The 12,296-nt window shown below is 30.8% G+C and overlaps 2 protein-coding genes across 2 annotated transcripts; one reads left to right on the top strand and one right to left on the bottom strand.

Annotated features, from left to right (window-relative positions):
- Nucleotides 1-4,312: 4,312 nt before the first annotated feature.
- LOC108482490 (meiotic recombination protein SPO11-1) lies at nt 4,313-8,089 on the bottom strand. Its single transcript, XM_017785626.2, has 15 exons — nt 7,915-8,089; nt 7,697-7,796; nt 7,415-7,488; nt 7,207-7,308; nt 6,901-6,974; nt 6,658-6,674; nt 6,055-6,124; nt 5,932-5,968; nt 5,781-5,828; nt 5,624-5,682; nt 5,511-5,542; nt 5,278-5,383; nt 5,018-5,138; nt 4,639-4,702; nt 4,313-4,530 (listed from the first exon to the last, which is right to left on the bottom strand). The coding sequence occupies exons 1-15, from the start codon at nt 7,967-7,969 to the stop codon at nt 4,395-4,397; spliced, it is 1,095 nt and encodes a 364-aa protein (XP_017641115.1). The 5' UTR covers nt 7,970-8,089; the 3' UTR covers nt 4,313-4,394.
- A 1,156-nt stretch (nt 8,090-9,245) lies between these two features.
- On the top strand, nt 9,246-11,284 carry LOC108482343 (two-pore potassium channel 1-like). The gene is made up of 3 exons (XM_017785466.2): nt 9,246-9,403; nt 9,804-10,750; nt 10,836-11,284. Exons 2-3 carry the CDS (start codon nt 9,849-9,851, stop codon nt 10,999-11,001), a joined length of 1,068 nt encoding a protein of 355 aa, XP_017640955.1. The 5' UTR covers nt 9,246-9,403; nt 9,804-9,848; the 3' UTR covers nt 11,002-11,284.
- The last annotated feature ends 1,012 nt before the right edge of the window (nt 11,285-12,296 follow it).

The raw sequence follows: 12,296 nt of genomic DNA, 5'->3' as shown, positions 1-12,296 counted from the left end.
ATATGCTAGAAACTTACCTTAAGAGTTGTCGGCGACTATAATTCTCTGACTATTCACTTAGTTTTGCCTTCCCTTTTTCCGACTTTTGTCCTTGATGCTCTTGAGCTAATGATTAACAAATTTACAAATTAAAAAATTCTACCATGACAATTATAGCGAATAACATAGACTAAGAAATTAATGTACATATAAAACGTATACATATATAATTAGCTCAACCTTCAATAATTCAATTTGCTAATTAAAACATAGAAATTTATAACCAATTCAAAATTCCTTAACAATGGCGAATATCAAAAGGGCTATCAAAGGACATCATCAACTAACTAACAAGCTTCAATTGTAATTCAATACTTAAGTTCACATTCGGCCATTATAAGCAAAACAACCATTCAAAGCTCACTTCAATTATTTAACAAATAATACTAATGTTTAATACTATCTCCCAATTTGGTATGAGTTACCGAATGAAATTAAACTCCTAATTCATGCACTAAAATCACATTCAGCACAAGCAAACTTCATTTCAATTATGCCACTCTTAAACTTATCCATAATACCCTAAGTTCATTTAGTAGCTAGGCAACAATTATACAAAAACAACAAGCATTTAACAACAATGTACTTAACCAATTCCTTAAGCATACATTCGGCAATATATATATATTAATGACTAAAACACTTAGGCCGATTCTAAAACATCCATAAATCTTCATAATAGCATATGTAACTAGCTCAAATCTCAAACCATCTAATATACTATCAAAATATATATAATATTACAACCAATTTACCATTCCTTAATATGACCGAAGGTAAGCTTTACATGAACTTTGAAAATCCTTATAAACATCACTTATTTCTTAAAATTAAAACTCAATTCTACCAATTCAAAACTCCATTCAGCAATTAAACATGAATTACGAGCTTTAAAACAAAATTTCCACATTTCTCTTAAATGGTCGAATGCCCTATGATCACTTAATCTAGAATTAAAATCATGGGTTATCTACCACATGTCATTAACAACCAAATTTCATAATCAATTTGACAAAAATCACATTACATACCTTTAGAATTAGATCTATGCATATGGCCGATTATTTGAGCTTCACTCCCTTATTCTTTCTTTACCACGGCAATGAAAAAGAAGAATGAACCAAACTTTTTTTTTTTTTCACCCCAAAATATTTTATTTATCTTTTTCTTTATAAATTAAGGCCATTAATATTAATATACTTACTTAAATTCATTTTTTATGCACCCTAATCATTATGGCCGGCCACTACTTCTCAAAATGGGGTATTTGACATGCAAGTCCCCATTTTGAGAATCATGCACTAATTAGTCTTCAAATTAATTCATCACTTCTTTTTTTTTTTTTTTGTTTCTCGCATAAACCCTTTGACTAAAATTCACATTCAACTAACAGAATTTAAGCATCAAAATTTCACACATGCACTATCACACATAGTAGATATGAATTTTAATATTTAATAAATTTTATAACTCGATTTTGTGGTCCCAAAACCACATCTCGACTAGGGTCAAATTAGGGATGTCACAAAATTTAAAAATAAAAAATTTATTTAACTATTTATTTTTGATAAAATGCATAAAAGTTATATAGATAAGTGAATACTTTTTTTTTGCCTTTTTTCTAACATAAATTTTTTATTAAAATAATAATTTTTCATTAAAAAACCCACAAACAAGACTTAAACTAGATCAAAACTTTTCACTCTCTTTTTTTTTAGTTTTATTTTATAAAAAATAATTTATTTATTATATGTCTGACTTATTCCTTATTCCTCACCAAATTTGTTGAGCGTTGAGTGGCTTTCGTCCACAACCACCAGCCCCGATAACCCTTACTCTGAACTTCTCAATTTCCACATCCTCTATTGTCATGCCACTATACTAGGAATCGTTTGTGGAGTTGCCGGCATGACCTTCCACTTAATAGATTTCCAAGACTTTATCCTCATCTGTATATCCCCAATCGTGTCCGCCCTCAAACCCAACCTCAAACCAACAAACTTGTTCTAGGCATCAACCTAAAGACATTAATTCTTATCCTTTTTGGCCACAAGCTATAGACTTTAACTCAACTTAAACATTATGGTTGTTAATGTTGAAAAAAAAAATTGAAGTTACTCAAGTCTTCTTCATGGTTAAATTTTTATTTATAAATTTATTATTTTAATAAATAAATGTCATGTTAGAAAAAGCAAAAAAATAACTATTCATTTATTTATAAATATTTTTATAATTTTGTATGTATTTTAATAAAAATCTTATGTATTTTATCATAAAATAACTTTTAAATAAATTTCATTTCATTTTTTATTTTTTAAAATTAAGAATAAATTGATAGAATGTGTAAAGTTTAGAATAATATTTGGTGAATTTGAAACTAAGACCAAATTGATAGAATCAGTAAATATTAAGACTAGATTTATTATTATGACAATAAAATAGGTCATGCCAACATTCCATTAGTAATTGCAATCAAAAATATTAAAATTTGATAATATTAATAATTAAAATAAAAAAAATTTAATCTTAAATGAGCAAGACAAGAAATCATTAATAATTAGTTAGCCATTTATATATAGTTTAGCCTTTAACATAATTGTCATCATTAATAAATATATTTTTATTCGGGATGTCTAGAAATCCGCGTTGGCCAATTTCTCCTAAAGAGTTAGAAAAGAATAGTAGCACTCCCTGTCCCTGATCCCTGTTTGGCAGCTTAAAAATGTTGGGTACATTTTGATTTACCTCATCAATGTGATCCTACGGCATCTATATTGTTTAAGTCAATGAATCTGATATCAATTTAACTAAAATTACTTGTATCCCATCTAACTTATCATTGCATAATTGACAATATTTTTAGTTACACTCATACTAAGGAATCACAATAATAAAAATATGACATGATTACTTGAAAAGAAAAAGGCATGACATGATATTTTTGCGACCAATGAAATTTGACATGCAACACTTTGATTATACTTTGAAGAAGGAAATCAAAAACAATAAAATGTTAAAAGAATATAAAATAAAAAATTAATATGTTTTTCTCTAAAAGGAAAGGAAAAAAAGAAATTTTAAAAATAAAATCCAGAAAAACTAGAATATATACATTTTTTTATTTTATCTTTTCCTAAATTTTAAGATCTATACAAAATATATACATTTTATGTTTAAAATTTGAAAAATTTGAATTTTCTGATAATATCATTTTCCTTTAATTTTTCCTCATATTTTTAAAATTTATTTTCTTGATTTTTCATTTTTTAAAAATCAGATTTAGAAAATGGAATTTTTATGTTCCGCTTTTAAAAATGTTGTTCTTTCTTTAAATTTAAATATTAAAACTATCGTAAACTTGAATTTAATGAACAATTTGATAAATAAACTTTGATCGTGGATCAAATGTATACATAAAGTTTTAATTTTGATTCTATTATACATTTTCAAAAAATAAATATATCAAGTGTTTTTTTTCATATTTTATAAATATAATTATTTTTATATGCAATATGTAAACATAAAATAGTATTAGATCATTAATTGTGTTTGCAATTTATGAAAATTAAATCAAATTAAAATTTTATTTATAATATTATTTATTTGTAGTATTGAAATTTATTCATTTAACATTTTAAATATAAACTTTTAAAATTTTCTATTTTCATATTTTTAGAACTTTTTCTTTCTTTCAGGTGTAGTGGTAGTGCATGTCATAAAAGTACCATGTCACACTTTTGTCATGACTAGTGTAAAAGTATCTAATGCACTTAAATTATAAGTTTGAAATTGAGAAATTTTTAAGTATTATATTTGTATGATTCAAGATATTGTTTAACATCAACTCAGTTAACAACTTATCAAATGATTAAATTGTTAAAATAAATATCATATGTTAAATGGGTTAAATAAGTAAATTAACTTATTTTAAAAATAAAATAAAAGATCACTCCTTAAAATTTTGGATTTGAGTGCAGAAGAATATTACCAACAATCAAAATTTAATTAACAACATTATTGATTTATTTACTTTTTTTCCTACTTTTATTTTGTTGCCCAACCAAGTGAAATAGCATTTGTCAAGAGAGGTTTCTGCTGCCTGATCAAATTTGAAATATGTTATATATTTTATATTTTTGGTTTTTGTGCTTTATAATTAATTATCCCTTGTTTGGAAGTCTATGCATAATTAAGGGTTGGTTTTATGGAAAAGTCTTCTAATGCCAATGAAACTACTAAATTTGTCTAAATACACCGGCATAATTGAGTTCGAATCTGCTAAGGATATATACTGCAACTTTCTAATAGTCAAAGTTGTGATTAGTACACTAAAGGTTAAATGTAGTTGCAAATTATCAAACCTGACAAATAGATTTTATTTCTTGAATCTTACCTGGAATATAGACCTCAGTCAAGAAAGAAAGTGAGTGAACCGATAATGCTTCAATCTCGAATTTAGTTCCTCTTTGCAACATCAACTCTAGTTCCGATCTTCAACATGCAGGAAGAGCAAAAGAGAGGCCCCACTTCTTAATTCTATACTTCAATAAATCATCCATAAATAGTAAATACTTTAAGAAAAATGTTAGGAAATTCTACCTCCAATCTGGCACTTCTTGGTGAAGGTAGCATCTCTGTAACATGGCTTCCGTTTTCCTCTTATCTGGCAGTCAGGAGATGCTGGAATTTAAAAATAAAAATAAAAAAGGAATAGTAAACTCAACCGGTTATGGTAACACCCCAATCCCACAAACAGTATCAAGACCAACAATACCTCGTAAGTTAAGTTTTGATACCTTTTGAGGAGACCCACACTCAATCCCCAAGGCATTGGCTGTTTTGACTTGAAAGTCTCACTGTAATTTTTACATTATATCATAGGATATGATATCCTCGAAATTACTCGACATGGGATTGGGGTGTTACAGGAATTATGAGGGTGCCGATGGCAGCCACTGATCTTTACTCTATGTATCACCTTCTATTGTCAAAGGCAATAGACATCGCTTAGGAAGATCATAGTTCTCAGAATCTGAAGGAAAAGCTCCAAGCCATTGGATCTGCGGGACTCGTAGAAATTTGGCATCATATGCCATTTGCTAAGAAACAGATTCCATAAGAAAGGATTCATGTCATAATGCTGAAATGAATGACTAAAGGCCATCGACAATCTGATGAAAACTAATCTACTTGTCTGTTACTTGAGTAAAAACTTTTTCTAGGAAATCAATAACATACCATAGAACCAAACCTGTAAGTAGCCAGGATGTCAAAGCCATATGGATCACAATCAACCAAGCAATAGACAGGAAGACCTAACTTGTCCACGAGCAGTCGCAAAAACCTGAAAGAGTAGCATGTCCAGTAATTGATAAATGCAGAAAGATGCCCGCACAAAGAATTTTTAATCCCCGTTTCCTTCTAAATACTTGGGAAATTATTTTTTATTTTTCTTTTAATCTTTCCTTCACCTTCTTGTGGGAACATCCGGATAGCCTCTTCCCTGAAGAAAGAATTTTGACAAAAATTTAGCCAAATATTAAGCAATTTAAATGAAGGTCACGTGAGCTAAGTTAATGCTTACTGTGATGACAATGCAACGGTTTTTGCTGCAAAACTTGTCATTTTCTAATCGTTGAAAGACTTCATTCATGCCAACCATTCAACAATGAAGGTTTAATCTACATATATTTTGGCCATTCATCTGCTCTACAACATGATTATTGCCAAAAAGAGTTCACCTGATTCTTTCTCTACAACAAGTATATACAGGGCAGCGCTTACAAGATCTGCATGTGGTAACCAACGGAAGCTTAAATCTGACGACATTCATCTTCTTGCTCATATGTGATAGTTATAAATATTATCCTTAGCTTAACATTTATTAGTTACCTTTAACATCCTCAACAAGCACAGGAATTGTATGGGCCTGCATTTGAAATAGATACCAACATATAAAAAATGAATTAGATATCTATGATGCCATGAACTCGGAGACCGTTCTCCCATTCTTACACTGTTGGGGCCATTTATGCAATCAAATTTCCTTCCAGCTTCAAAGAACCTTAACCATCCCATTACCAACCTATAACAGTTATAAAAAAGATAGATATCAGAATAATTAATCTTTGAGAAAGGCAAATATGAGCAATGAGACAATGGTGATAAAAGCTGACTCCAAAATTAAATGAATGAAACAAAGGCTTCCAGCTGAAAGTAAGTCGAAACAGGCAGCTACCTTTTATTTATTTATCTAACCATTATAACCAGTTCACTATCCATCAGTTCTTGAGCCCATTTTTACCTCTGTTAGTCAATGAAATACTGATAAAATTGCGCAATAGATCTCACTGTCATAAGTTACTTCAGATTTTTGCAAACAAGTGTACAGGAATGGTTCATTCAGTTTACGACAACTCATTTAACTTATCAAATTCTAAGGTTTAAACAACTCATGTTTGACATGCTAACAGCTCGAACTAATGACCAAGGAACGAAAATGCCTAGCATTTACTAATCAATAACATACATAAATTGAATGACTAAAGAACTTGAAATGCATTATTTGAAGATAAATTTGCCAGAAACATGTTATATAGTTTCTTCAGTCTTCCTCACCCATTTCCAACAGAAACCTGCCAAAAGAATATGTGTCAAATGTCTCGAATAAAGTAGATCTCTATTCACTAGTTTAGATATCTCTAAAGTTTCAGAGCCTTCTTTTTTGTGCGTACAAAAACTAGCAGAAGAAAGTCAACTCTGGAATGTGATACATGAGATTAGAATTTTAATGTCTCTTTCTAACTTCTACTATATGTTCTACCCACCCCACATTTCTCATTAACAGTACAGGTTACCAACCACGTTTAGATTGTGCCGACTGCATTGCAGAAGGATGCATATGTCATTAATTGCTCTGTCTACAACAGACTGATCTGCATCACAATACATGAACAACCCCCAAAAGAAAAGTGTATTAAATCTTTAAATTGCACAAGTTAAACAGAATTGTCATCACTGTCCTCTGAAGTAGCAAAGATCATTGCAAATCAATAGAATTGAGCAAATTGTCACCAATAACAGTAGAGAAGTAAGAACAACGTCTAAACAAGTCCCTGTCCTCTGATTCAAACAAGCAGATCTTTCAATGCAGTAACGAAATTGGACCTGAAAATAATAATGAATGCATGTAATATATATCTCTCTTTGACGCATGTTTGTTTTCTTGAAGAAGTTGTTGAACTATCAATAACACCCTCAATAACACATCTGAAAAAGATTAAAACCAACAAATAAAATTTTTCCACTTGAAAGTCAAATATAGAAAAAAAAGATCTGGAAATCGAAATGTAAGCAACTTTTTTAACTTAAATACCAATTCTATGGACGTGGCTTTCCTTCTGAAATGTAAGAACTTCATGCCCACTGGGCTTATTAAATCTGCAACTGCTGCATTCAACACAGTACTAGCAATGTATTCAACCTTCCTTTTTTCTTTTTCTCTCTCAAAAAGATAATTCAAATTAAAGAATATTTGCAAAACAATTAACAAATATTCTTATTAAATCTCATATTTAGATTAGATAAGCTCGCGCAAAACGAGAATAAAAGAACGCATAAATTCAAGAAGGAAAAAAACGTAAAATTTATTTCAAACCAAATTGAATCAAGATTGGTGCAGTAGGTTCTGAAGCTTTGGATGAAAATCAACGGAGATCGTCCTTCGCTCAAATCCTCCAAGATCGACAGCGTAAACTCTGCAAACAAAGGAAAGGTTATTTTGAATTTTCAGAGAAAATTAACCAAAAAGAAAGGAAAGAATCAAAGAAATTTGGAAACCAGATAATTATATTGAAGATTTGGTTAACGAAAAACCTTTTATTTTTCTTAGCAGATCTCTAGAGCGAGTACTTGAGTGAATTCCCTCCATTTTTTTTTTCTTTCTGCTTTTGGATTTGAGAAGTTTAAAAAATAGGAGTATTTATAGTCGTAAGATTTGTTTTCTATTCGGGTCGGACCCAATGTTGTCGGTTTTGTTACGCCTTCTTTTGAGCTCTCTTTTAATTAATCAGGGTCATTCCTTTTTATCGTAGGGGAGAAATTTATTTAAATATACCGGGTCATACAGAGGAGTACTAATAGAGTCGGTTTTAACAACGGGTAAATTTTAAAATAGTCACTTCTGTTTGTCTCAGATTACATTTTAGTCACTTATATTTGAAATATTACGTTTTAGTCACTTATGTTATCATATTGTAACATTTTAGTCACTGAGTGTTAATTGCCGTTAATAGTGTAACGGTAAGCTGACGTAGCACGTTAAATCATCTTTTCAAACAAAACTTTTAAGTTAAATTATACAATTGGTCCTTATATTTTTTTCGTTTTGAGCAATTTAATTTTTTCTTTTACATTAAAAGAGATGGAGAAGGGAGGAAAATAGGGAGAGAAACAAAAGAAAACTAAAAAAAAAAGGAAAGTTAAAAGAACATAAAAGGAAAAAATTAAATTACTCAAAACAACAAAATATGGGATCCAATTGTACAATTTAACCTAAAATTTTTATTTAGAATGATGATTTAATGTGTTACATCAGCTTACCGTTATACTGGTCATGGCAATTAACGGTTTAATAATTAAAATATTACAACATGTTAACGTAAGTGGTTAAGACGTAACATTTCAAGTATAAATTATTAAAATATAACTTGAGGGAAACAAAATAACTATTTTAATAGTTTACCATAAATTTTAATTACATAAAATTCATTAGCGGTCCTAACATTAGACAAGAGCCTAGATTAAATACACTTTTAGCTCGAGCCATAGCGTCGACACAATAAGTGGTCTCCCGTTATAATGGAATCTAGTCAATAAAATCCTGCAATCATGTAATAGAGGTTTGAGTAAAACAATAATATTAAAAGAACACATAAATGAGATCAAGAACAAACATGTGGGTGATATTCATTCTTCGAGCAAACATAAGACAATCCGGTGTGTGGTGAGTTTAACTTCATAACAGGAGATCAATTTAAGGGAGTACAGATAAGTAATATATTTATATATTAATAATGAAACGACAAACGTTGGTTGAATTTGCGAGCACCCATACCTAGTAATGTGTGTTTTAAATACTCAGATCCCATCCCATCGGTTTCCCACAAATAATAAATACACTAGGATACATTTAAAATGCAATCCTCCACATAAAACAAGGTTCTGTTAGCGTCCCATAATTAAACCTCTATCTTTCTCCTTCAACCAATCAGACGCTCAGCTAAGTTTTAGCTAAAAAGTAGCGACAAAACATCAGCACTCCACTGATAGAAACTTCGGATTGGATCTTCTACCAAATTCTAAGGTAAGTTTCCAATAATACTTTGTATTATTTTCAGCTTTGGTTCTCAGCTTTGTATGAAAAATATGAGCTTTAAACTTATAAAAGGTCTCATAGATCTTGGCCAGTCCTGAATCTTTCACATTGGAGTCATTAATCCCAAGTTTCACTTTTGGTTCTACTAGCTACTTACTGTTCTTCCATCTTTGTTTTCGGGATGCTTCAGTGATCAGTGATAAAGGGATTTATGGAGTGAAATTTCAGGTTTGGTTTAAGAACATCAACTGCATTGGGATGAATTTATTTGTAATTGAAACAAACTTTAAGAACATCATAAGAGCCCCTTGTCCCTTGACTCAAGTCGTCTACTTCATGACACATAAATTTGATCACTTGGTTTACTTTAATTTTCTGAATATTGCAGAGTTCCTGGTAGTGAGTAGTTACTTGTTTCTGCTGAACCTTCCTAATGGCCTCAAACCAGCCTTTGGTATCGGGATCGGTGACTCTCAAAACTCAAACCAGCAATGTGGATAGACCAAAGAAAAGGAGGGTTCGACGTGCTCGAAGTGCCCCTTTAGCACATTTTGTTCCTACTGATGCTAATGGAGATGATGATGCACTTCTACGTTCCGAGTCTATTTTCGGGCGACTTAATCCAACTCTTAAGAAGGTAGCACTGTCTTTGACGGTAATAGTATACATGGGTTTAGGCACAATTTGCTTTTATACAATCAGGAACCAAATCAAAGGGAAGAAAACAAATGCAATTCTTGATGCTCTTTATTTCTGTGTTGTTACAATGACCACTGTTGGATATGGAGACCTTGTTCCTAACAGCAACCTAGCAAAACTACTAGCCTGTGCTTTTGTCTTCACAGGAATGGCGCTAATTGGACTTATACTGGCCAAAGCTGCTGACTACTTGGTGGAGAAGCAAGAAAAATTGCTGTTTAGAGCGTTACATATGTACAAAATAGATGGTGAAATTGAGGTTCTAAAGGAGGTTGAGCATAACAGGGTGAAATACAAGTTTTACACAACATCGATCCTTCTTGTCGTGTTTGTAGTAACTGGTACCATCTTCCTATATAAAGTAGAGAAATTGGACCTAGTCGATGCATTCTACTGCGTTTGTTCTACCATTACAACCTTGGGGTATGGAGATATAAGCTTTTCAAGCAAAGGGGGTCGTGTTTTTGCTGTGTTTTGGATATTAACAGGCACTATATGCGTGGCTAAGTTTTTTCTCTACGTTGCTGAGGTAAACACAGAGAACAGACAAAGAGCACTGGTGAAATGGGTTCTTAGTCGAAGAACGACAAGTTTAGATTTGGAGGCTGCTGATCTTGATAATGATGGAGTTGTTGAGTAAGGATTTGCAGATGCTATCTTTCTTGTTTCCTAATGCTTTCTTTTTATCAGCTCAACGTGTTAGTGGCTTTATTTTATGCAGAGCTGCTGAGTTTGTTCTATTCAAACTTAAAGAAATGGGGAAGATTTGCCAACAGGATATTTCAGTTATAATGGAGGAATTCGAGGAACTAGACTTGGACCAGTCTGGGACCTTGACAGTATCTGATATAGCTCTAGCTCAATCTGTTGAAACCAGGAGTTCATAGCAACATGACATATAACGACATCTATCGGAGGAAGGAGGTGAATGATGTTAATCTTAGAGCTATTCTCTAAACCTGTAATACCAACTTTTAATCATTTATAGATGGCTGTTTTGAGTTATTGAATTGAACCTCTTTTCCTCTGTGTATATGAATAACAAGTAATAGCCTACTAGTTATGGAAGTTTTCTGAACTTTTTATGGTCAGAAATGTATGTACGAAGGCTTGATGATTAAAGTTCCTCCTTGTGTGAAGGCATCCAATCAAACAGTTCTGATTAAAACATCCACTTTTTTCTTTATTTGTTTCTCATAACTTTTGAATAAAATAAAATAAAAAAGGTGTTTAATTAAAAACAATCCTAATTTAATCTTTGTTTGACATATGTCATGGACTTTAGTGGGCAATGGTATGAATTATGATGGCTTGCTAATTGATTTTTGGGTTATTAGCTAATGACGGGTCAATGGATACAATCACTTAGTTTTTATGCTCCTTTTCTATGAGAAGAAAATGGCCACGTGTTGACTCTACATTAAAAAAAATCTCTAATGGCTGATTGCTCAACACGTGGCTAACTTTCTAAAAATAAATTTCAAAGTTATTTGTTTTGTTTTTAAATTTTAGATTTGTTTTTTTTTTTTAAATTTACATTTTATATTCATGGTGTATGCTTTATATTTAAATGATGTTCTAGAAATAATTAGTTCACATATTTATTCTTACGGATTATTTTTCAAATAAATCATTTTTCTGAAATATTCTTTTATTTTTTATTTTTATTTTACAATCTCGTTATATTTTTAAAATGTGAGTCAACGTGTTAACTTATTTCCATATTATTGATTAAGTGTTTTATTAAGTTGACATTACTTTTAACCTAATCACCAACTTAATTAAGAAAATTATAAAAATATTATCTGTAATTATTTTAGTCTTTTCATTTTAACAAAAATTAATAAAAATATGCACATGGTGAGATTTGAACTCGTGTTAATTATTGGATTAATAAAAGGGTTCAACCATATTTTGGGGTTTCAACTTGATAACTTTTGTTCAGACCTTGGGAAAATTTATCAAGTTCAAACCCCAATATAGAGAAAGTTACCAAGTTTAAACCCCAAATAGTTATTTAACCCTTGATAAAATTTACCACTCAACCAAAGCTTCATTTTGATGTATATATATATATATACATATATATTAATATACACAATTTATTATCTCTATCGATGTTTATTAAATGTTTTACTAAGTTGGGGTCACTCTCACTGAGCCGCCAACTCGGTTAAGAAAT

The sequence above is a fragment of the Gossypium arboreum genome, chromosome 1, assembly GCF_025698485.1.
Source record: "Gossypium arboreum isolate Shixiya-1 chromosome 1, ASM2569848v2, whole genome shotgun sequence".
NCBI lineage: Eukaryota > Viridiplantae > Streptophyta > Magnoliopsida > Malvales > Malvaceae > Gossypium > Gossypium arboreum.
This window is presented reverse-complemented; position numbering and strand designations above follow the sequence as displayed.

Excerpts from the sequence above, each read along its gene's own strand:
- LOC108482490 (XM_017785626.2), bottom strand. The coding sequence starts at position 7,969 with ATGGAGGGAATTCACTCAAGTACTCGCTCTAGAGATCTGCTAAGAAAA. Across the intron at positions 5,969-6,054 it reads GCATAAATGGCCCCAACAGT|GCCCATACAATTCCTGTGCT; the intron begins GTAAGAATGGGA and ends TTTCAAATGCAG. Across the intron at positions 5,139-5,277 it reads CTTACAGGTTTGGTTCTATG|CAAATGGCATATGATGCCAA; the intron begins GTATGTTATTGA and ends TCTGTTTCTTAG.
- LOC108482343 (XM_017785466.2), top strand. The coding sequence starts at position 9,849 with ATGGCCTCAAACCAGCCTTTGGTATCGGGATCGGTGACTCTCAAAACT. Across the intron at positions 10,751-10,835 it reads GATAATGATGGAGTTGTTGA|AGCTGCTGAGTTTGTTCTAT; the intron begins GTAAGGATTTGC and ends TATTTTATGCAG.